The 25,555-nt window shown below is 44.9% G+C and overlaps 1 protein-coding gene across 1 annotated transcript in view; it reads left to right on the top strand.

Moving 5' to 3' along the window:
- The first annotated feature begins 3,860 nt into the window (after window positions 1–3,860).
- LOC124719095 (extensin-like) overlaps window positions 3,861–25,555 on the top strand; it is a 97,997-nt gene continuing 76,302 nt past the window's right edge. The window contains exon 1 of the mRNA XM_047244788.1: window positions 3,861–4,037. Coding sequence (XP_047100744.1) covers window positions 4,029–4,037 — 9 coding nt within the window. The 5' untranslated portion in view covers window positions 3,861–4,028. The remainder of the gene's footprint in view (window positions 4,038–25,555) is intronic.

Genomic DNA, 25,555 nt, shown 5'->3' with positions numbered 1-25,555 from the left:
ATGACCTCAGCAGTTGAGTCCCATAGTGCTCAGAGCCATTTGAACAAATGCCTCGCCAATATACTGTCGATACGGTTGCACTGTCGGTCGGAAGATGCCATTCACGTATCGTACAGCCGTTACCGCGCCTTCCATGACCACCAGCGGCGTACGTCGTCCTCACATAATGCCACACCAAAACAGCAGGGAATCTCCACCTTGCTGCACTCGCTGGACAGTGTGTCTACGGCGTTCAGCCTGACCGGGTTGCCTCGAAACACGTCTCCGACTATTGTCTGGTTGAAGGCACATGCCACACTCATCGGTGAAAACGTGATGCCAATCCTTAGCGGTTCATTCGGCATTTTTTTTTGGGCCCATCTGTACCGCACTGCATGGTGTCGTGTTTGCAAAGGTGGACCTCGCCATGGACGTCGGGAGTGAAGTTGCGCATCATGCAACCTATTGCGCACAGTTTGAGTTGTAAAAACGACGTCCTGTGGCTGCACGAAAAGCATTATTCAACATGGTGGCTTTGCTGTCAGGGATCCTCAGAGCCATAATCCTAAGGTAGCGGTCATCCACTTCAGTAGTAGCCCTTGGGCGACCCGAGCGAAGCATGACATCGACATTTCCTGTCTCTCTCTGTATCTCCTCCATGTCCGAACAAAGTCGCTTTGGTTCACTCCCAGACGCCTGGACACTTCCCTTGCTGAGAGCCCTTCCTGGCACAAAGTAACAATGCGGACGTAATCGACCCGCGGTATTGACCGTCTAGGCAAGGTTGAACTACACACAACAGGAGCTGCGTACCTCCTTCCTGGTGGAATGACTGCATCTTATTGGATATCGGACCCCCACCGTTTAATAGGCGCTGTTCATTCATGGTTGTTTACATCTTTTGGCGAGTTTAGTGACATCTCTGAACGGTCAAAGGGACTGTGACTGTGATACAATATCCACAGTAAACGTCTGTCTTCAGGTGTTCTCGGAACCAGGGGACGCAAAGTTTTTTTTATGTGTTTATATTATTCTACAACACACAGTTCAGGAGGTATGACGTCATAGACATTGAGTGAGAACTAGTTTCTGCTTAAAACGGAGCCAAAATTATCCAGACTATACTTATCCAGTGTTTGCTAATGAGAGCGTTTATCGACTTCCAAAAAAACTTTAATCGTAATATCAAACTTTTTCTAATTTTTTTTTAGTTTACATGCTTAAGGTCGTATACTTAACACAGTAACTCATTTATGATGTAATCAGAAGTCTGAGGCCGTTTTGTGTATGCGACTTCGATTTTCTAGAGAATTGGGAGCTTATTCGTATCGGACTTGTATACTAGTGTTCGCTCTGCGCCAGAGATGATGTTGATCACTAAGTGTATCCGGTGTTTGAGAGCCTATTGTGCTCATTTATGTGTGATGTGCATCTATGCTTCATTCCGTGAGTTTCGGGAGAAAGGAAAGAAAGGGGTTTATATTGTTAGAGTCGATAGAGATGAGGCGTTTGTGAAAACCTCTCTCGCTGGATCCGATTAAGAATAATTGTGCATGATTAAAGGCTTTCGCTGTTGTATTTATCCGACAGTACACACGCAAGTGAGAGGTTACTGCAAAAGTTTCCTTCCTAGATTTTTAATTGTATATGGAATCAAACAACGGCAGTGTCGCAGTGCCGTTGGCAAGCGGGGTGTGCTCAGCCCTTGTCAGGCTAATTGAGGAGCTACTTGACTGTGAAGTAGCGGCTCAGGTCGCGAAAATTGAGAAAGGGCCGGGAGAGCGGTGTGCTGACCACATGCCCCTCCCGTATCTGCATCCGGTGACGCCCGAGGGCTAAGGATGACACGGCGGCCAGGCCGCACCATCAGTCATTCGAGGCCTGTTCGGACGGTGTTTCTTTCCTTACGAAGTCAAACATAGCTCACGGTTCGGACGATTTGTTGGTTCATGATGAGGCAACTCAGAACTTGCACTTCGGAGCCATGTTTGTGGGTCGATATCATTAAATTAAAAATCCAATGCCATCGTTGGTAACCATTAAGTATCGATCAAATTTGTCGTGGATTGTGCTATGCGCGATGTTCGCCCCAGCCGTAATGACGTAAACTCTGTGGATTCAGTTTAAAAGATTAAAATATGTACATTATGAAGACAACAAAAGAAAAATTCGGGCTAGGTATTAAAATCCATGGAGAAGAAATAAAAACTTTGAGGTTCGCCGATGACATTGTAATTCTGTCAGAGACAGCAAAGGACTTGGAAGAGCAGTTGAACAGAATGGACAGTGTCTTGAAAGGAGGACATAAGATGAACATCAAGAAAAGCAAAACGAGGATAATGGAATGTAGTCGAATTAAGTCGGGTGATGCTGAGGGAATTAGAATAGGAAATGAGACACTTAAAGCAGTAAATGAGTTTTGCTATTTGGGGAGCAAAATAACTGATGATGGTCGAAGTAGAGAGGATATAAAATGTAGACTGTCAATAGCAAGGAAAGCGTTTCCGAAGAAGAGAAATTTAACATCGAGTATAGATATGTGTCAGGAAGTCGTTTCTGAAAGTATTTGTATGGAGTGTAGCCATGTATGGAAGTGAGACATGAACGATAAATAAAAAATGGTTCAAATGGCTCTGAGCACTATGCGACTTAACTTCTCAGATCATCAGTCGCCTAATACTTAGAACTAATTAAACCTAACTAACCTAAGGACGACACACACATCCATGCCCGAGGCAGGATTCGAACCTGCGACCGTAGTAGTCGCGCGGTTCCGGACTGCGCGCCTAGAACCGCTAGACCACCGCGGCCGGCGAACGATAAATAGTTGGGATAAGAAGAGAATAGAAGCTTTCGAAATGTGGTGCTACATAAGAATGCTGAAGATTAGATGGGTAGATCACATAACTAATGAGGAGGTATTGAACAGAATTGGAGAGAAGAGAAATTTGTGCCACAACTTGACTAGAAGAAGGGATCGGTTGGTATGGCATATTCTGAGGCATCAAGGCATCACCAATTTAGTATTGGAGGGCAGCGTGGGGGGTTAAAAATCGTCGAGGGAGACCAAGAGATGAATACACTAAGCAGATTCAGAAGGATGTAGGCTGCAGTAGGTACTGGGAGATGAAGAAGCTTGCACAGGATAGAGTAGCATGGAGAGCTGCATCAAACCAGTCTGTGGACCGAAGACCACAACAACAACAACCATCGTTGGTAACTATTACGTATCCATCACATCTGTCGTGGATTGTGCTATGCGCGATGTTCTCCCCAGCCATAATGACGTAAACTCTGTGGGTTCAGTTTGTAAGATTAAAATATGTACATTATGAATATTTGATCTTGGACTGTTTCAATAAAGGGATTTGGACGCGAGTAGTATCTCAAAGTATACGAGAACGTAAGACAGAAAAAACCATACTTATTCCTTGAACTTAATACGTTTACTACTATCAGTTTAATGATTTGCAATTCGGAGAATAATATTTCCAGTTCCAGTGGATTAACTTGTTTCGTTGCTTATTACGAAAAGTATTAATTTCCTCCGAACACTCAAGCACGGAAAGCGTTCAAGTGAATCTTACATTCACTTTCGAAGCCATAGGGTTATTATTTTGTACACTGGTTTACGTTGTTGTGGTGTTATACACGGAGCTGCTTTGTACGAGGAGGTTCGATTGTTTAAGGAATCGGGGCCTTACTGTTAGCGACTAGCTGAGTGGTTTAGTAGTCGCAGATGCAGAAATGTGCAGCTAGGCTAGGTGGACCTCGCCTGAGGCAGGTCGGGGTCGAAGTGATTACCGCAGGCGCTCGCCTAGCGCTGCACAGCGGCGGTGCTAACAGCTTGTGACACCAGCTGCAGCTGCAGGCGTCTCCAGGCCGGCGGGACGCGGAGTCCTGTGTGTTTACCGCGGCTCCACCAAGGCTGGCAATGAGCGGGGACCGCCCCACATCGGGAGAAAGCGATCGCGTCTATATAACGGGGTGGCCGGCCAGGGGCGGTGGACAGTTTGTTACCAGCTGAGCGGAAACAGGGCGAGCCGGCCATGAGACTGGTGAGTGGCTACTGCTACTATTCTCTTTCTGTCTGACGGCTTGCGGGGGACACGTGCACAGCAAGGGCCACCATTTTTACGTCTACGTATCTTCCAATCAGTGCGGATAATAAATCTGCAAAACGGTCGTGTCTCTCTGTCTTTGAATACGCTTATCTTCAAAACTACTAGGTGAATTTTCATGGGATTTTCGCAGTTAACTTAAGCATTGCTTGGGGCACCGTACAGGCTCAAATGGTTCAAATGTCTCTGAGCACTATGGGACTTAACAGCTATGGTCATCAGTCCCCTAGAACTTAGAACTACTTAAACCTAACTAACCTAAGGACAGCACACAACACCCAGTCATCACGAGGCAGAGAAAATCCCTGACCCCGCCGGGTATCGAACCCGGGAACCCGGGCGTGGGAAGCGAGAACGCTACCGCACGACCACGAGCTGCGGACACCGTACAGGCTTTAGCCCATTAAAATCAGATAACAGCGAAAAAGATGTCGTGATTTAAAATTTTAGTAGAACTTCCTTCTCTGTCTGTCTGAACAAGCCAATCTCTAAAATTATTAGACGGATTTTTAATGTGTTTTCAGTGATAACTTCAGTGTACCTCGCGGCGCCGTAAAGGCTATTTTTAATCAAAAACAGATCACGGAAAAATATATTCGTACTTATCATAAAAATGTATTTTTTCAGGATGAATTTCAGTCATCAGTTGCAAATAAAATTTATTATCTTTACCGGTTTCGACAAGTTCAGGAGTCTACAAAATTAGGGATATTATAAGTGTTTGACCTTGGCTACACATTCATGTGAATCAGGTTTATAATTTTGCACGCTTCTGAAGCTAATAAATCAATTTGCCGAAACCGGTAGAGATAACTGTTGTGACTTGGCAAGACAGCCAAGCCACTCTGAGGAAGCCGAAAGGCACGCGTTTAAGCTCACGCAGGCTGGCGTGAGATCTGGAACAGTTAAAGGAATAGAGACTAGCCAAAAATGGTACGTAGCTTCTGGAATACTTAACTTTAATCCATAATTGGTAAACATCGGTCTGACGGTACATGCATCACAAGATAAATAGCAAATGATAATGGTGCCTTGCTAGGTCGTAGCAAATGACGTAGCTGAAGGCTATGCTAACTATCGTCTCGGCAAATGAGAACGTAATTTGTCAGTGAACCATTGCTAGCAAAGTCGGCTGTACCACTGGGGCGAGTGCTAGGACGTCTCTCTAGACCTCCCGTGTGGCGGCGCTCGGTCTGCAATCACTGATAGTGGCGACACGCGGGTCCGACGTATACTACCGGACCGCGGCCGATTTAAAGGCTACCACCTAGCAAGTGTGGTGTTCGGCTGTGACACCACAATAATAACTTTTCATTTTATTAAGATTTTAAGCTCCTCTTGATGTTCTTCCGTGTTCGCGGTTTAAAAATTGGATTTGAATTCAGCCTTAGGCAAACACAATTAGTTGTACCCAGACATGTTTCGACACCTACGTTATCATCTGCTTTGGGTCAAATTTTTATTTCTGTAAAGTACAGCCAGCCGGTGTGGTCGAGGTGTTCTAGGCGCTTCAGTCTGGAATTGCGCGACCGCTACGGACGCAGGTTCGAATCCTGCCTCGGGCATGGGTGTGTGTGATGTCCTTAGGTTAGTTAGGTTTAAGTAGTTCTAGGGGACTGCTGACCTCAGATGTTACGCTGTTGTTTTCTATCTACATAAATGATTTTTGGATACGGTGGATAGCAATTTGCGGCTGTTTGCTGATGATGCTGTGGTGTACGGGAAGGTGTCGTCGTTGAGTGACTGTCGGAGGATACAAGATGACTTGTACAGGATTTGTGATTGGTGTAAAGAATGGCAGCTAACTCTAAATATAGGTAAATGTAAATTAATGCAGATGAATAGGAAAAAGAATCCGGTAAGGTTTGAATACTCCATTAGTAGTGTAGCGCTTGACACAGTCACGTCGATTAAATATTTGGGCGTAACATTCCAGAGCGATACGAAGTGGGACAAGCATGTAATGGCAGTTGTGAGGAAGGCGGATAGTCGTCTTCGGTTCATTGGTAGAATTTTGGGAAGATGTGGTTCATCTGTAAAGGAGACCGCTTATAAAACACTAGTACGACCTATTCTTGAGTACTGATCGAGAGTTTGGGATCCCTATCAGGTCGGATTGAGGGAGCAATTCAGAGGCGGTCTGCTAGATTTGTTACTGGTAGGTTTGATCACCACGCGAGTGTTACGGAAATGCTTCAGGAACTCGGGTGGGAGTCTCCGGAGGAAAGGAGACGTTCTTTTCGTGAATCGCTACTGAGGCAATTTAGAGAACCAGCATTTGAGGCTGACTGCAGTACAATTTTATTGCCGCCAACTTATATTTCGCGGAAAGACCACAAAGGTAAGAGAGATTAGGGCTCGTACAGAGGCATATAGGCAGTCATTTTTCCCTCGTTCTGTTTTCGAGTGGAACAGGGAGAGAAGGTGCTAGTTGTGGTACGAGGTACCCTCCGCCACGCACTGTATGGTGGATTGCGGAGTATGTATGTAGATGTAGAAATAGAATTCAGAAATCACTGACTTATTGACATTTGGACTTTATCGTATTTGCGAAAACGCTGTTCTTGGTTGATATCACGTGTTACCACTGTAAGTTGTAAATAAAATGTCTACACGATCTTCCTAGGCGCTCAGTCCGGAACCGCGCGACTGCTACGGTCGCAGGTTCGAATCCTGCCTCGGGTATGGATGTGTGTGATGTCCTTAGGTTAGTTAGGTTTAAGTAGTTCTAAGTTCTAGGGGACTGATGACCAGAGATGTTAAGTCCCATAGTGCTCAGAGCCATTTTTTTCTACACGATCTTTATTGTCTTTAAACCATACTTCCGCACTGTTTAGTGCATAGTGTACTCCCGCTTCGTACACGGCGTTTAAATTTATCATAACTAACCAGCTCTACCGATTTCGATTATATATTTACTATGCGCACTATTCAGTATTTGAGAACGACTTACTGACGTACAACAAACTTTACACATAATACCGAACTGTTACGAAAATATTTCTCGCTTACAACCCCAACAAAATGATCAAAGGAAAAGTGTTTATCGTTTAGTATATTTTCGCTACTCACACAGTAAAACTGTCTTATCAGGTACGACGTTTTAATTTATCGCTTCTTTTCTATTACATTCGGTGCACTTTTAGCAGACAGTATCCTCATATGCCGCTGAATATACGTACAAAATTATATCATTGTACGGCATCACGAAATGCGGATTCTCAGTCCTCCAGATGCGCCAATTTTGCTTATTGACGAACCCATCCAAATGAAAGCGGGCTTGATCGCTAAACCAAGCCTTGAGCATGCGCATACTAATTCCTATCATGCCTCGCGGCCAACCGTGCAGTTTAAACGTCCAAACGCAAACACTTCAGAAGTTATGACGATTTTATTTCATATAGTTTAATAACTGTCGTAAAAGCGTAAGCCAGGAGGTCCTGGAGCAATATGCATGACTCATTATCTGTGTAAAGTACTGTGTGAGTAAGGGGATGGGGGTAACGTGTGGAACATGTAGAAACGTGGGAAAAGTGCTATGAATTATTTCCCAACATCCGATCTTATTTCGTCTTCATTGGCCGGTCTCAGTCGTGCGCTTACACATTGTAAAATAGCGTAAGGACCACGAAGATAAGATACGAGAGATTAGGGTTCATACGGAGGCATATAGATAGTCGTTTTTCCCCCGTTCTGCGAGTGGAACGGGAAAGGAAAAAAAAAATGGTTCAAATGGCTCTGAGCACTATGGGACTTAACATCTATGGTCATCAGTCCCCTAGAACTTAGAACTACTTAAACCTAACCAACCTAAGGACATCACACAACATCGTGTCATCACGAGGCAGAGAAAATCCCTGACCCTGCCGGGAATCGAACCCGGGAACCCGGGCGTGGGAAGCGAGAACGCTACCGCACGACCACGAGCTGCGGACTGAGGTCATCAGTCCCCTAGAACTTAGAACTACTTAAACGTAACTAACCTAAGGACATCACTCACATCCATGCCCGAGGCAGGATTCGAACCTGCGACCGTATCAGTCGCGCGGTTCCAAACTGTAGCGCCTAGAACCGCTCGGCGACTCTGGCCGGACCGGCCGGTGTGGCCGTGCGGTTCTAGACGCTTCAGTGTGGAACCGCGCGACCGCTACGGTCGCAGGTTCGAATCCTGCCTCGGGCATGGCTGTGTGTGATGTCCTTAGGTTAGCTAAGTTCAAGTAGTTCTAAGTTCTAGGGGACTCATGCCCTCAGATGTTAAGTCTCATATTGCTCAGAGCCATTTGAACCATTTAGGGTACATGTGACATAAGAAACGGTGTAAATTACAGTATGAAATATCAGAATGAAATTAGCAAATAAAAAGAAAAATGCTTCTAAACCAGGACTGAACCCTCGACCTTCTGCATACTAACCCAAAACTCTGTCCACTGCGCCAACTCTGCAACACGCGTAAAATGTGCTGTCAGAGGTAGTTACCGTATGTGTTGTTACAGTGTTGCCAGATTGCCACTCTTTAACGTCCTTTTTCTGCCGGATATACTCGCCAGACGAAATTTTGTGACATACATTTTTTTATCCCTGGCATGTGGGCAGTCGAGCTGCGAAGCCCGAGTGCACGAATTTCTCTTCAGCCTGTCTACACAGTTGTCAGCGTTTGAGAGGGGATGTATAGTTGGGCTCAAAGAGACCGGTTGCAGTAATCGGTGAATCGCTCGACATACGAACAGGAGCGATGCCACTAGCGAGGAGTTTGGGAGGAATGGGTGAAGCATGGCCGAACACAGCATCAAGGAGGAAGCGGTCAATCTAGAGGCGGGACAGAACGTGAGAACTGAGCAATCGTCAGAAAGGCACTCCGAGCCCCGGATTCATCATTATGATCGATCTGACGTGCAACTACTGGTGCTTCAGTGACCACAAGGACCATTAATAGGCGGCTGACAGAAAGCGGGTTGATCTTATGGCGCCCGTTGTGCCGACTACCATTGACCTATGTACACCAACAAGCCCGTTTGCTATGGTGCTAGATTTCAGCAAGACAATGCCAACTCACACATTGCGAGAGTTTCTACTGCTTGTCTTCGTGCTTGCCAAACCCTACAGTGACCAGCAACTTCGCCGGATCTCTCCCCAACTGACAACGTTTGGACTATTATGGGCAGAACTCTCCAAACAGCTCGGGATTTTGACTTAATGCGCCCAGTTCGGCGGCATCTGGAATGGTATCGCTCAACAGGACATTCAACTACAATGTCAATCAGGGCCAAGCCGAATAACTGTTTGTGTAAGAGCCAGGGGTGGACCAACGCCGGCCGGGGTGGCCAAGCGGTTCAAAAAATGGTTCAAATGGCTCTGAGCACTATGGGACAACATCTATGGTCATCAGTCCCCTAGAACTTAGAACTACTTAAACCTAACTAACCTAAGGACATCACACAACACCCAGTCATCACGAGGCAGAGAAAAATCCCTGATCCCGCCGGGAATCGAACCCGGGAACCCGGGCGTGGGAAGCGAGAACGCTACCGCACGACCACGAGCTGCGGACGGCCAAGCGGTTCTAGGTCTGGAACCGTGCGACTGCTACGGTCGCAGGTTCGAACCTTGCCTCGGGCATGGATGTGTGTGATGTCCTTAGGTTAGTTAGGTTTAAGTAGTTCTAAGTTCTAGGGGACTGATAACCACAGCAGTTGAGTCCCATAGTGCTCAGAGCCATTTGAACCATTTTTGTGGACCAACGCGTTATTGACTTTCTCGGTTTGTGAAGCTCTGTCTCTTGACTGAATCATCCAACTTTTTTGAAGTTATAATCTTTTTTTTTTTTTTTTGTCTGCACTTGTACATTACATCTAACGATTCCCATTCCATTCGGATAATTCCTTCGTGGTGCGCTCCTTTTCTTTTAGATTTTCGATTGTTTCCGCATTATTGTTAGCCTGTCACCAGCACATTAAAGATTGCAGGAAGAGGAGAACGGAAATAACAGCAAGACTGTAGCAAGATGTGGCATTGGCTAATAGGAACGCAGAACAAGACGATAACAATTCCGGTGAAAGGTTCCAAAGTAGGAATTTTCGTGCACGAAGGGAAGGACTGGAAGGAGAGGAAAGATGACCCAACAGCAAAAAGTTTATCCCGACTGTTTGAAATAGCATCTTGCGCATACGCTCATGTTTCTTAAAAATAAAAATAAAAATGTTATCTGCTGTTGATGCGTCTTAAGACTACTTGGGAATTGTCTAGATGTACGAAAGTGCACTGGTCTCCACATTGCTTTAGTTCTTACGGCGGACTATATCTGCGCAAACGATATGCAACAGGCAATACGATATTTAACTGTTCTGGAAATCACCTTAATTCCTTAATTATGTCATTTTACGGTTATAACGTGTTTTTGTCCTCATGAATTTCAGTATTTAAAAATAAACAAGGAAATGAAATTGAAATCATTTCGCAGCCCATTTGAGTCATCTGATGTCTGTGATGTCACTTGCTAGCACGCTGCTCCTATGTTCATAAAGCCCATTCACAGTGATACTTTGTTTTGGAATTTACGTTCGAAAAGTGGGTTACAAATGGTGTGTACCACCATACTGTACAAACACATCTATAAAATCTCCTGAAAAACTGTTTTTGTATGTTCCAAGAATGATAAGGTGCGTAAAACGTGGCTTTAACTCGCTTGTAGAGATCCAAATGATCTATCTTGTGGTTATTTCTGTGAGCATCATTTTGATGTAAGTATATACTGCATATTAACACGCTGTCTCCTGTAGCGAGGTCGATTTTTTCTTTCTTTTTCTGGTTAATATTGGTCTTTTTTTAATTTTACTTTATTCGTAGTGAGTCACGTAAGAGCTTTAAATTCTGTAATATATTACATTTTAATATCTCTCTTAATTTTTTAGCTTCATTTTACACCTGATCAACTTGGGACGAATTTCAAGAGTGGTGTTAAGAAACTGTATTTCACGCCATATTTATCCCCTATTCTGAAGAATCTGAGGAACCATTTAACAATTTGCGATCACATTACTCTTTTCAAACAAGTCGTTGAAGGCAATAATTTGCCACTTCACACAATCTCCATTGAGCCTGTTGTAAAGCTGAATGATTTTGACAAAGAGAAAAACTGCCTGGAATGTACAAGGGAATGTAATAAGACCAGGGCACTACGATAGAATGAAACTTGGTCATGTGTAAATACTTTCAACTAATAGTGTTTCAGCAGCACTTAGATATGCAGTAGAACAACAGATATTTTAAGGTTCTGCTACGTCAACTGAATATTTTATAGAATTAATTTTCCATGGTTTAAATTTATGAGCTGGACGAACAGCAAAACCGTTGTGTGTACAGCTGTTGAAGACAAAAGGTGGGTACAAACTAGACGAATGAAGATCGGCAGGTGACAGACGCTGGACTTGGACGAACGTTGGTCGCCAGAGCATTGGTGTTCTCGTCTACACCAAACGAAGAGCTTGGGGGCAAAGCGATGCGCCGTGGGGAAGCGCAGTTGGCTCTGGTGAGTTGCCGTCGTTGCTCCCGTTTTGTTACTGCCATAAAGCGGCGCTTTAATTAATTTCACCGGCCGACATTATGAAGGAAGATGAGGACTTAGCAGTCGTCGCGTATTTACCTTCATGTTCAGGAAAAACAGGACACCTTGAACGACTAGAGATAGGACGTTCACATTCACAGGACATGTACATTAGTATGTTCTGCAGAAATAGTTAGCATTTCAGTCACCTCGGTTCAGCAAGTGCCCTGTTGGCACAGGGTGCGACAGGCGCCCTGTTAACTTGTTCCATGCGCGATGGCATCGACGAGTGTAAGGCGCGAATGGCGTCCAGTGGTATACCCGTCCATTCTGCAGTCAACAGGTTCCAAAGTTCATCCGTGGTGGTTGGCAGAGGGCCAAACATTTTCGACTGGCGACGAGTCTGGTGATCTGGCGAGCCAGGGCAAAAGGCTCACATTCAGCGACACCAAGAAAGCACGTGTTCGTGCAGTAATATGTGGTCGTGCATTGTCTTGCTGAAAAATGGCGTCTGGGGTAGAAGCAGAAAGGATACGGTTACGGGTCGCAGGATGTCATTAACGTAGGTCGCACTGGTTACAGCGCCCTGAACAAGCACAAGCTGTAATTTATGGTGGTACCCAATAGCACCCCACACCATAATGCCTTGAGTTGGCGCTGTTTGTCTTGTGCGAATGTAGCACTGTGATGGCGCTCCCCCTGTCTGCGGCGAACCAAAATGCGGCCATCATTTTCAAACAAACGAAACGTGGACTCGTCCAGAAACACTATCTGATGCCATTCCTGCCTCCAGTGACGTCATTCCACACACGCCATTGCCGTCCAGCATGTTTCTGCACATTCATCAAAGGTAGGCGGATAACTGGACGACGCGCGCGTAACCCATGCCGTGATAAACGGCCACGGACTGTGACCCCTGATAGTGTATAATGTGTTACACTGTGTCACTGTTACGCCAGAGCCGAGGGGGACGGAGATCTGCTCTGCAATGCCATTCGGATGAGGTGTCGCTTTGTCGGGCGGTGGTCTGGGAGGTGCGACCTTACACAACTCGTCGCCTTCTACGGCCTTCCGTGAATCATTTTGCACACACCCGTTGCACTGCCGACACCCTTCGTCCCACACGAAGTAGCAGTTTCCCGGACGGATGCAACACATTCTCTCGCGCCAAGAATTCGCCCAATTTTAATGGCCAGTAGTGTAATTTGGCTCCAACAATTACAAAATGTTTCTGTTCTCCCAGCACAGTCAAGAGAACTCGACACTTTCAAACACAATAAAGATGGCGTAGTGACGTGTAACAGACCAGTTGTGTTACAACATTTTGTTCTGAAAGCAGGTTGGTTTTATTCAGTATTCCAATCACCACACTGGTGGGTGGTCCAGGCTGTAAGTGGACGAGGAAGATTTTTTACAGCCTCCCACAGACGTCCACTTGTGCAGTAGGGCGTATGGTTGTGATCCGTCTATCACCTCGAGTGAGAGTGTCCGCACGTTCCAACACTGCAGAAGTGCGCCCTGCCAGCACTCCGAAGATCGGACAGGTTTGCGCGACCTTGCTGATGATGACAGACGCCTCGCCCAACGACTCACCGCGCTTTTGTTCAGCTCATGCGTTGTTATGGAGAACGAGAGGTTCGTTTGCATGTTTGTGACGACGAACACGCTGTAGTCGTTTCTTCAGTTTCTCTGAGGGTAGCACAATACACTTCACTGTCGGTCGTTGCACAATGATGGAGTGCATCAAACAGAATAACCCGTTCGGAGTCGCAGAAGATCCATGACTTTACCGGCTGAGGTAGCGGCTCTGAACTTTTTCTTCGGAGGAGAGGTAATATGCCGCCATGTACAGCCATTTTGTTCCCAGTTCGAACTGATGGACCCATGTTCCATCTCTTGTGATGATGTTCCAAAAGTTGTACGACCGGTTTCTTAACGCTGAAGCAATTCCTCACACATGGTTCTTGATTGCTCTTTATGGTCTTCTGTTAGGCGGCGAGGAACCCAGTGGCCACACACCTTCGAGTATACCAACTGAGTGTGTCAGCACCATCAGCACAGACGTCCACTTATGCAATGAGGTGTGTGGTTGTGATCCGTCGATCACCTCAAGTGAGGATGTCCACACGTTCCAACATTGCAGAAGCCGCAGCAGAGTGCGGCCTGCCGGCACGCTGAAGATCGGTCAGGACTGTGCGACCTTGTCCGATGATGACAGACGCCTCGCCCAACGACTCACCGCGCTTTTGTTTACCACCAGGTCTCCGTAGACGTTATGCTAACGCCTACTATGCCCTGGATTTCCCCCAAAAGAAACTCAGTGACATCTCTCCGCTCGGAAGGCACCTGCGTAACAGATGTCACAAGTTGAAGGCTACGCATAGCCACGCCCACCTACCGGTAACTATAGGGGCTGACGCGGGAATATTCCACAATGTCCCACATCAAATTCCGGATTTTTTTCAACCGAAATAGGCGGAGAAAAAAAGATGTTGCATTACTTATTGAAAGCCACTCTTACGTGATAATAACAGATATTTTGCCAGAATGATGAACGAAAATGTTGTCTGAACGTTATAATCATTCAGAGCAACAACAGCCCGGACTATATTTTTAACACAGGAAAGTAGCCAGTTGTAATGTTGTCATGAAAAATGGCAAAGCGGTAGGTACAGATACGATACCGGGAGAAATATTAAAATGCTTGAACCAAGATGGAATAAGAGAAATATTGAGATTATGTAATAAAATATATGACAGTGGTGAATGGCCTGAGGACTTTCTGACAACAGTAACGATTCCATTACCCAAAAAACAAGGAACCAAGAAATGCTGCGAACATAGGACAATCAGCCTCATTTCACATTCAGCCAAAGTGATGTTAAGAATAATTAATAAAAAACTTGAAAAAGTAATGGAGGAGAATCTTGGCGAAGAGCACTTTGGCTTTAGACGGAATACGCGCACCAGAGATGCAATAGGACTCCTACGAATCTTGGGAGACAGGTTTATTCAAAAACGAAGAGACCTATATATGTGCTTCATCGATCTAGAAAAGGCATTTGACAATGTGGTTTGGGACAAGCTGGCGACTATAATGAGGGAAAAGAGAGTGGACTGGAAAACCGGAAGACTTGTAAACTCATTATATCTTAATCAAAAAGTTTCAATTAAAGTGAGAGGAGAAAGTACAAATTGGATCGGACTAGGAAAGGGAGTAAGACAAGGATGCTGTCTATCACCTACACTTTTCAACCTCACTCGGAAAATATGACTGACCAATGCTCATTAGATGAGAAAGGCGTAGAAATTGGAGGAAGGAGAGTAGGGTGTTTGAGGTTTGCTGATGACATGGTCCTTCTAGCCACAGGGAAAAAAGAATTACAGGATTTGGTGGACACCATTGAACCTAACAGAAAAAAAAATATGGAACGAAAATTAACACAAATAAAACAAAAGTATTGGCACTAGGAGGAAATAAGGAAATAAAAATTATGCTGAATGGAGAAATACTGGAACAAGTGCAAAATTTGAAGTATCTTGGAAGCAGGGTAGACACCGACTGGAAGTGCACCACAGAAATTAAAACAAGGGTAGCAATGGCAAAAGAGGCATTTTATAAGAAAAGGAGAAATTTCTGTAGCGGTCTGGACAGAGAACTCAGGAAGAGACTCATAAAATGTCTTGTATGAAGTGTTCTTCTATATGGCGCTGAAACATGGACTATGAGGAAGAAAGAGAAAGACTGGAGCCTTTTGAGATCTAGACATGACGGAGGATGGAAAGAATAAGTTGGATGGACAGAGTAAAAAATTCAGAGGTACTGAGGAGAGTGGGAGAGAAAAGACAGTTACTAGATGTAATAAACAGAAGAAAAATAAATTGGATCAGGCATATATTAAGAAAGAATAACGGACTGATAAAAACAGTTTTAGAAGATTATGCAGAAGGTAAAAGGAAGCGAGGAAGGAAGAGATTCCACATACTGGATGACACGATGGACGGTACAACATACAGCAGCCTTAAAAAGGAAGCAATGGATCGCAGAAAAGGGAGAGGCAAAGGACCTGCTAATATAGCAGATAACTGATGATGATGATGATGATGATGATGAATGTTGTCAGAGAGTCAAGACGTAGTATCGAGTCACACACGAAGCAGGCGATGGGGTTGAATTGCGCCGGAGTCGGCATATTAATAGCTCGCTGGATAAACAGGTTGTAGGTGCCGCCCGGAGCCAAAGATAGCCGGCGTACGTAGAACGTCGGTGAGTACGCAGCTGTTGCTTCACGTAGGTGCAGCCAGTCAGTCGAGGACCTGCGCAACGCCAGACGTCGCTACCGACTGGCGCGTTGGCAGCTGGCTCTACTTGCGAAATGATGTTGATAGCCCCTGGTGTGCATGAGTCTATTTTGAGTCTCCAATGTTCTCTTTCAAATTCTGAAGGTGGCAGGGGTAAAATACAGGGAGCGAAAGGCTATTTACAATTTGTACAGAAACCAGATGGCACTCATAAGAGTCGAGGGCATGAAAGGGAAGCAGTGGTTGGGAAGGGAGTGAGACAGGGTTGTAGCCTCTCCCCGATGTTATTCAATCTGTATATTGAGCAAACAAAAGAAGAATTCGGAGTAGCTATTAAAATCCATGGAGAAGAAATAAAAACTTTGGGGTACGCCGATAACATTGTAATTCTGTACGAGACAGCAAAGGACTTGGAAGAGCAGTTGAATGGAATGGGTGATGTCTTGAAAGGAGGGTATAAGATGAACATCAACAAAAGCAAAATGAGGATAATGGAACGTAGTCGAATTAAATCGGGTGATGCTGCGGGAATTAGATTAGGAAATGAGACGCTTCAAGTAGTAAAGGAGTTTTGCTATTTGGGGAGCCAAATAACTGATGATGGTCGAAGTAGAGAGGATATAAAATGTAGACTGGCAATGGCAAGGAAAGAGATTCTGAAGAAGAGAAATTTGTTAACATCGAATATAGATTTAAGTGTCAGGAAGTCATTTCTGAAAGTATTTTGTATGGAGTGTAGCCATGTATGGAGGTGAAACGTGGACGATAAATAGTTTAGACAAGAAGAGAATAGAAGCTTTCGAAATGTGGTGCTACAGAAGAATGCTGAAGATTAGACGGGTAGATCATATAACTAATGAGGAGGTATTGAATAGGATTGGAGAGAAGTTTGTGGCACAACTTGACTAGAAGAAGGGGTCGGTTGGTAGGACATATACTGAGGCATAGAGGGATCACTAATTTAGCATTGGAGGGCAGCGTGGAGAGTAAAAATCGTAGAGGGAGACCAAGAGATGAACAGACTAAATAGATTCAGAAGGATGTAGGTTGCAGTAGGTACTGGGAGATGAAGCAGCTTGCACAGGATAGAGTAGCATGGAGAGCTGCATCAAACCAGTCTCAGGACTGAAGACCACCACAACAACAACAATGTTGTGGCTTGATGTCTTTCCACTCCTTATTTTCCTGTACGATCTCTTGGTGTTCTGAGCCGCCTCTACAGAGGTAGGACAAAATGATATGAACATTCATTCATACGATGGATGATCTTTCCTTTATTGCGGACCAGAGTGCGGTAGTATGTGGTAAAACAGGGATAGATAGCCATGATAGTTTCAAATGCCACTGATATTGCTTTATCCATTCATAACAAACAAAGCGAGACTTTTTTCACAAAGTTTGACGGAACTTCACACTAACTACGAATTTTCTTTTAAACACTTGGCCATTTCACCTGCGTATCAATTTTAGGCGACCAAACACGCAATGGATAGACAGCCAGCTGACAAAACGTTTTAAAACCGTGAAACATCCCCTTAGAAAAATTATAAATTACTGTGCTGATAAACCTCTTACGTTATTTGATTTTCAAACAGCTGAGCAGAACTGAACGTACTCAGACATTTCTCTCTTTACTTATTCTGATCAACACTAAACTGACACACAATAACTTTTAGCGCAACGCAATCTGACTTTCAATAATCCCTGCAAAAGAATGGCCATGACTAGCAATAACCTATACCTTTCATGAATCACTTACCTCACTAAAATCCTCGTTACTCAAACTACTGCAATACAGTGTGCGCCAATACTGCCAGCTGAATAAAAGAATCTAACTACTGAAAGCACTAACTACTGATAGGCATAGTTAGCAAATGAAAGATTTTGATAGAGAACAAACAATGTATTCACCTTAATAATGTTCAAAAGTCATCATATATATAATCAGTTCATGATATCCAGTATTACAAATTTACTCTTTCTGATGGACACACGTCGAGATCGTCCGCTCTCAGAATTCTGCCATCTCTCTCCCCACATCCACCACTGGTGGCGGCTCACTACCAACTGCGCAACGCTACGCGCTGTTCACATCCAGCTGCCCAGCACTACAATAGCGAATATTCCAACAATGCCAACCAGCCACAGACTGCACACAGCAGAGTCAGTGATTTTCATACAAAGCGCTACGTGGCATTACCAACATAAAAAACTAAACAGCCTACTTACAACCGAAAAGAAAATCGTATTGACGTGCGGGATTAGCCGAGTGGTCCACGGCGCTGCAGTCATGGACTTTGCGGCTGGTTCCGGCGGAGGTACGATTCCTCCCTCGGGCATGGGCGTGTGTGTTTGTCCTAAGGATAATTTAGGTTAAGTAGTGTGTAAGCTTAGGGACTGATGACCTTAGCAGTTAAGTCCCTCAATATTTCACACACATCTGAACATTTGAAAATCGTATTAAAAGAGTTGCAAATAATCTTAACCGGTGTTTTTTTGTAGAGACAATTACAAGAAATAACACAGTTTTACATGAAACTGAAACTTAAACCGGCCAAAGTGGCCGTGCGGTTAAAGGCGCTGCAGTCTGGAACCGCAAGACCGCTACGGTCGCAGGTTCGAATCCTGCCTCGGGCATGGATGTTTGTGATGTCCTTAGGTTAGTTAGGTTTAACTAGTTCTAAGTTCTAGGGGACTAATGACCTCAGCAGTTGAGTCCCATAGTGCTCAGAGCCATTTTGAAACTTAAAACTAATACATCAAAAGGTATGTACGTTGTGCACGCCAAATGTTTTTTTTTTTTTTTACGCTACCACATCGATAGCGCTTGTCAGTGTATGACGTACAGAATTCGTGTAGCCAACGCTTCCAGCTGACTCACTGAATCCAGTCCAGTCGCATCTTTCCCTTCCCACAACCAGACCACTCTTCCTCTTAAAATAGCTGTCATTCGAATCTTACCTGTACTGAACTTCCTGTGACAAGTCTGAACTGCCTGAAGTCACTTCAGTCTACTTCTTTGTCGAATCTTCTTTACGATTTTTTCCCAATAGGTTTAGACTTTTTCTTTTTCCCCAAGATTTCAATTTTTAATACTTTCTTCTGATGACGTATTGGAGCCTTTAATGTTTCTTCTTTTGTTATTTTGGGTTTTGGGTCCAGCCAGTGTAAGTGAAATACGAGGTGCGACAATAAAGTAATGAGACTGATGGGAAAAAAACGTTGCTTACCGTTCTAGTCAAGTTTAGTGTTGTCTCCTTCAAAGTAGTTCCCTTCTGATTGTACACACTTTTTCCAGCGCTTCTGCCATTGATGGTAACATTTCTGGAACTCATCTTCTGTAATATCCTACAAGACCCTCGTCACAGCTCTTTTGGACATCTTGTGCTGTTTGAAAATGGTGTCCCTTGACCGCCATTTTGTCTCTTGGAAATAGAAAAAAGTCGCACGGAGCGATATTTGCTGAATAAGGTGGCTGTGGTAGTACTGAAATTTGTTTTGAGGTTAGAAATTGCTGTACTGACAGAGCAGTATGGGATGGCGCATTATTGTGATGCAGAGTCCATCAGCAATGTTGGCACGGACACGAAGACCTCTTTTGCGATGTCTTTGTAAAATTTCTTTGCAGTAATACTGGTTAACTGTTTGTCCAGGAGGCACCCACTCTCTATGAACAATTCCCTTGGAATCAAAGGAACGCACAAGCATGCATTTCACTTTTGACTTTCACATGCGAGCTTTTTTTGGTCCCTTTGAGCACCATTGCAAACTTTGGCGTTTTGTCTCTGTATCGTATTGAAAAAAAAAAAACAACTTTCATCACCAGTGATAACACGGCTCGGCAATTCTGGATTGATTTCCGTTTGCTCTAACAGATCGGATGCCACATTTTTCCGTGTTTCTCTCTGTTATGGTTAGAGATTTTTGGGAATCATTTTTGCAGAAATCTTTCTCATACCAAGATCTTCAGTTATTATTAGACGAACCGTTTCTCGATTGATGTTCCTTCTGCAATCATCTTCGATCAGTTCACGCACCTTGGCCAAGTTGACAGCCGTCCGTGAGGTTGATGGTCGTCCACTGTAGTCTTCATCTTCAACATTCGTTCTGCCTTCACTAAACATTTTATGCCAACGAAAAACTTGAGCTCTTGACATAACCTCCTCTCCAAAAGCCTTCTGAAGATTACCATAAGTTGTCGCGTTTTCACCCAATTTAACGCAAAAAGAAATGGCATACCGTTGCGCAATACTATGCGGTTCCATTTCCGTGACGAGAGACACAAACATGTGTTAACTTATTACAGCACAACTCACGACTGAGTAGTTGCATCGATGTGCCGCTTGGACTAGAAGCAGCTTATAGACCAAGGTCAAAGATATTGTGCCTGCACAAGCCTGCAGGGTTGCAAAGCAAATCAGTCTCATTACTTTATTGTCGCACCTCGTAGTGTTCAGTATTTAGATTGGTGTGATTTGGTTGTTCCTTTGAGAAGCACAGGCCAGCTATCGTCTACTTCAGTAGAGGGAGCAGGCTGAGGTACCAGTGTTCTTCTTTCAGGGAATGTTTCGCCACATTCGTCTGCTGCAGTAAGACTATCCGCTGTAGTACAGGACTGAGGCTTAAGTAGCAGTTTTTGGCCTGATGGGTTCAGGGCTTCATTGCCTCCACGTACAACTGAATCACTTGTAAAAGTGTACATTGGATTTGCATCTAGATTAGAGGGGTAAATCTCTGTTGCATTCTTCCAACACTCATGAAGAAGCTCGCCAATATGTAATCTTCCTAGCTTTCGATCTGGATGATACCTTCACTATTTTGCTTCGGCTTTGTAAAAATAATGTTGTAATGGTTTACACATAGATCGGTCTAGCGGCTGCAGATAATGTGTACTGTGACTAGAGAGGCAAACTAACGCATGGCTTTCCAAGCGGGAAGGAGCGCCGGATCCCGGCACGAATCCGCCCGACAGATCTGTGTCGAGGTCCGGTGAGCCGGCCAGTCTGTGGATGGTTTTTTGGCGGTTTTCCATCTGCCTCGGCAAATGCGGGCTGGTTCCCCTTATTCCCCCTCAGCTACACCATGTCGGCGATTGCTGCGCAAACAAGTTCCCCACGTACGTGTACACCACCATTACTCTACCACGCAAACGTAGGGGTTACACTCGTCTGGTGTGAGACATTCCCTGGGGGGTCCACCGGGGGCCGAACCGCACAATAACCCTGTGTTCGGTGTGTGGCGGCGGAGGGGTGCAGTGGACTGCGGCAGTCGTCGTGGGGTTGTGGACCACTGCGGCTGCGGCAGGGACGCAGCTTCTCCGTCGTTTCTAGGTCTCCGGTTAACATACCATAACATAACGTAACATAACATAACGTGTCAGTACACTCGAACATCTCAAAAGTTAGAGTGTGAGGTATGTGATGTGAAGGTGGAGAAAAGAAGCTCACAAGACGTGTCGACAGTGTCAAAATGCCCTTTTCCGAAAATGCGACTCTCTGCCTTGCGGATCTAAAACAGCAGGGTCCGCTAGAAATCTAAGGCATCGGATCTCAGCCCTGCAGTGAAATGGTGAACGTTCTGTTTACTGTAAAGTATAAAAGAAATGAAACTTCCTGGCAGATTAAAACTGTGTGCCCGACCGAGACTCGAACTCGGGACCTTTGTCTTTCGCGGGCAAGTGCTCTACCAACTGAGCTACCGAAGCACGACTCACGCTCGGTACTCACAGCTTTACTTCTGCCAGTACCTCGGCTCCTACCTTCCAAACTTTACAGAAGCTCTCCTGCGAACCTTGCAGAACTATCACTCCTGAAAGAAAGGATATTGCGGAGACATGGCTTAGCCTCAGTCTGGGGGATGTTTCCAGAATGTTCAACACATACGCAAATGGGGTCTTGTCTCCACCAAGTGATCTGGAGTACTTAATGGTTTTTACAAGTTGCAGTCACTATCAAATTCTGTTAAAAGCTGAAGAACAGGCTCCTGCTCGGCTGGAAACAAACACGCACTGTTGGGGCAGTGCGGCTCGAAATGAACTCTTGCTCTAGGGCCATATTAAGTGGCAGACGCGCGGGACTTCATCATCGACACTCGTGCTGGTGTGGATGTAGTGATGCGCAACATTTTAGTATTACCAAACTTTAGTATTACCCCTCCCCTTGGTGGTGTAGCATCACAGTATCACGGCATTTCTCTCTCTCTCTCTCTCTCTCTCTCTCTCTCTCTCTCTCTCTGCGTGCGTGTGTGTGCGCGCGCGTGTGTGTGTGTGTGTGTGTGTGTGTGTGTGAGCGACCGAGCGGTTTTTAGGGTACTGCAAGCTTTCGCCGGCCGGAGTGGCCAAGCGGTTCTAGGCGCTACAGTCTGGAACCGCGCGACCGCTACGGTCGAATCCTGCCTCGGACATGGATACGTGTGATGTCCTTAGGTTAGTTAGGTTTAAGTAGTTCTAAGTTCTAGGGGACTGATGACCGTAGCAGTCAAGTCCCATAGTGCTCAGAGCCATTTGAGGCATTTTGAGCAAGCTTTCGATAATCTGTGTTAAAGCGGGCCCGAGACTGCAGAGATGAACGGAAATCATAGATAATCCAAAACACGCGTGGCTTTACCGGAAACTGCTATTTACTCTATTTACAAAGCATTTGGAAGTCCACTGAGTTACTTGCGCGTTACTCGTCGAAAACCGAGAAGGTACACACAAGAAAAACCACCAAATGTGCCTTTACCTTCCGAACCAGTGGTAATTCGTTGGGGTACGTAGGTCGAAGCTGCGTTGTTTTACAATGAAGAATTCGAGGCCATTACAGGGATAGTAAAGTAAACGTCGTGTGAATAGGGCCTCCCGTCGGGTAGACCGTTCGCCTCGTGCAAGGCTTTCGATTTGACGCCACTACGATGATTTACGCGTTGATGGGGATGAAATGATGATGATGATTAGGACAACACAACACCCAGTCCCTGAGCGAAGAAAATCTCCGACGCAACCGGAAATCGAACCCGGGCCCTTAGGATTGACATTCTGTCGCGCTGACCACTCAGCTACCGGGGGCGGACAGAGGGATAATAAACGACTTCGATAGCGCAGAGGCTTCGGTAATTTGCCAGTGCAAGGAAGCTTTTAATGATTACAGTATTAAAAAAGACATTGCTGTGATTAGCACTCATTTTTCCCATAGAACTGCGAGTATTAAAAAGCTTGAAACTCAACGTTCGGTGTTGAACGAATCTATTCACTTGATGAATAAAATTATTATAGTGAACTCCTCATTGCCGGAGTTATTCCCAAGAACTCTTAAATAAAATTTTGAAAACATTTTGAACAATAACCCAGGCTTTGAACCTAAATTGATAGTTTTATTAATGGGACGGATGAACTTTTATAAGAAACAATATGTGCTAATATAGCACCCAAATTCAAATATTGCCCTGTTACCTCAGTTGGTGTAGAACGGTCTTTTTGGGCGCTTATAAAAATGTTTTCATTTATCGAAGACGCTACCGAACATTTGGAACAGCACTTCGTCGTTTATGTTTACAATAGTAGAAAAACGCAAAATAAATTGTAAATTATACTTCGGCCCAATAGTATCAATTAAAAGTTAATGCTGCTCAAATTTCATGATTTAATGTTTTTAAATAAAATATTACGTGGTTACGGGCATGACTCTCTGCGTGCGATATATCTCGAAGTTGGTCCTGTACATATCGATTGTTTCGCTGCGACACACTCGCATCGCGTCCGCTCGTTGCCGACAACAATAGCACAGAATGAACAATTCTTGAAACACGGTATACGTCCCCATTTTGCAAATTTTTAGAAAATAATCCCAGAAGGCCCCCTTTCTAACCTCTACCAGAAAACATTCAGAAAATATCAGCGTTCTAAATGAACCGATTTTTCGAGTGGCCGGCGCACTTCCTCGTGATTGATAAGCACCAGTTCGACTTTGAGAGACAATGTACGCAATAACTACCATGTTTTTTTTATTATTTGTTCTTCCATATTTCGACGCTTTTCAAGCAATTTTATTCATTTTTCATGCATGTTTTGCATGGATATTTTAACGTTTCTGTGAGAACTAAACTCCTGTCTCTGGTGATAACGCTTTCTTCCTCTGCCGAAAAATGTTTCCGCGCTTCATCTGCGTCGCTTCGCTGCTCAGACCTTGGTTTCATAGGCACAGCTGTGAAACCTCTCGCAGATGTTTTCGTCTTCGACTACTTCAAAACCGGAAGTCTGTCTGTGAAATATTAATATTTGTTCCAATTACAACAGAATATTTCGGGCTTCGTTTACTTTTAATTTTCTTCAACAAATCGATGAATTAGTCACGGACAGTCCGCAAGCTATGTATATCCGTTAGCCGGTTAATAGATAGTTTATTGCGCAGGGCTACTACCAATACTACCAACGATTCATTCATTTTCAAAGCTCTGTATTTTCCAAAGTATTACATGTACACTACTGGACATCAAAATTGCTACACCACGAAGATGACGTGCTACAGACGCGAAATTTAATCAACAGGAAGAAGATGCTGTGATATGCAAATAATTAGCTTTTCAGAGCATTCACACAAGGTTGACGCCGGCGGCGACACCTACAACGTGCTGACATGAGGAAAGTATCCAACTGATTTCTCATACACAAACAGCAGTTGACCGGCGTTGCCTGGTGAAACGTTGTTATGATGCGTCGTGTAAGGAGAAATGCGTACCATCGCGTTTCTGACTTTGATAGAGGTCGGATTATAGTCTATCTCGATTGCGGTTTATCGTATCACGACATTGCTGCTCGCGTTGGTCGACATCCAATGACTGTTACCAGAATATGGAATCGGTGGGTTCAGGAGGGTAATACGGAACGCCGCGCTGGATCGCAACGGCCTAGTATCACTAGCAGTCAAGATGACAGGCATCTTATCCACATGGCTGTAACGGATCATGCAGCCACGTCTCGCTCCCTGAGTCAACAGACGGGGAAGTTTGGAAGACAACAACCATCTGCTCGAACAGTTCGACGACGTTTGCAGCAGCACGGACTATCAGCTCGGAGACCGTGACTGCGGTTACCCTTGACGCTGCATCACAGACAGGAGCGCCTGCGATGGTGTACTCAACGACGAACCTGGGTGCACGAATGCCAAAACGTCATTTTTTCGGATGAATCCAGGTTCAGTTTACAGCATCATGATGGTCGCATCCGTGTTTGGCGACATCGCGGTCTACGCACATTCGAAGCGTGTATTCGTCTTCGCCATACTGGCGTATCACCCGGCGAGATGCTATGGGGTCCCATTGGTTACACGTCTCGGTCACTTCTTGTTCGCATTGACGGCACTGTGAACAGTGGACGTTACATTTCAGATGTGTTACGACCCGTGGCTCTACCCTTCATTCAATCCCTGCGAAACGCTACATTTCAGCAGGATAATGCACGACCGCATGTTGTAGCTCCTGTACTGGCCTTTCTGGATACAGAAACTGTTCGACTGCTGCCCTGGCCAGCACATTCTCCAGATCTTTCACCAATTGAAAACGTGTGGTCAATGGTGGCCGAGCAACCGGCTCGTCACAATACGTCAGTGACTACTCTAGGGGAACTGTGGTATCGCGT

The sequence above is a fragment of the Schistocerca piceifrons genome, chromosome 10 (assembly GCF_021461385.2).
Source record: "Schistocerca piceifrons isolate TAMUIC-IGC-003096 chromosome 10, iqSchPice1.1, whole genome shotgun sequence".
NCBI classification, from domain to species: Eukaryota; Metazoa; Arthropoda; class Insecta; order Orthoptera; family Acrididae; genus Schistocerca; species Schistocerca piceifrons.
The sequence above is the reverse complement of the archived record's forward strand: the minus strand, read 5'-3'. Positions and strand labels throughout refer to the sequence as shown.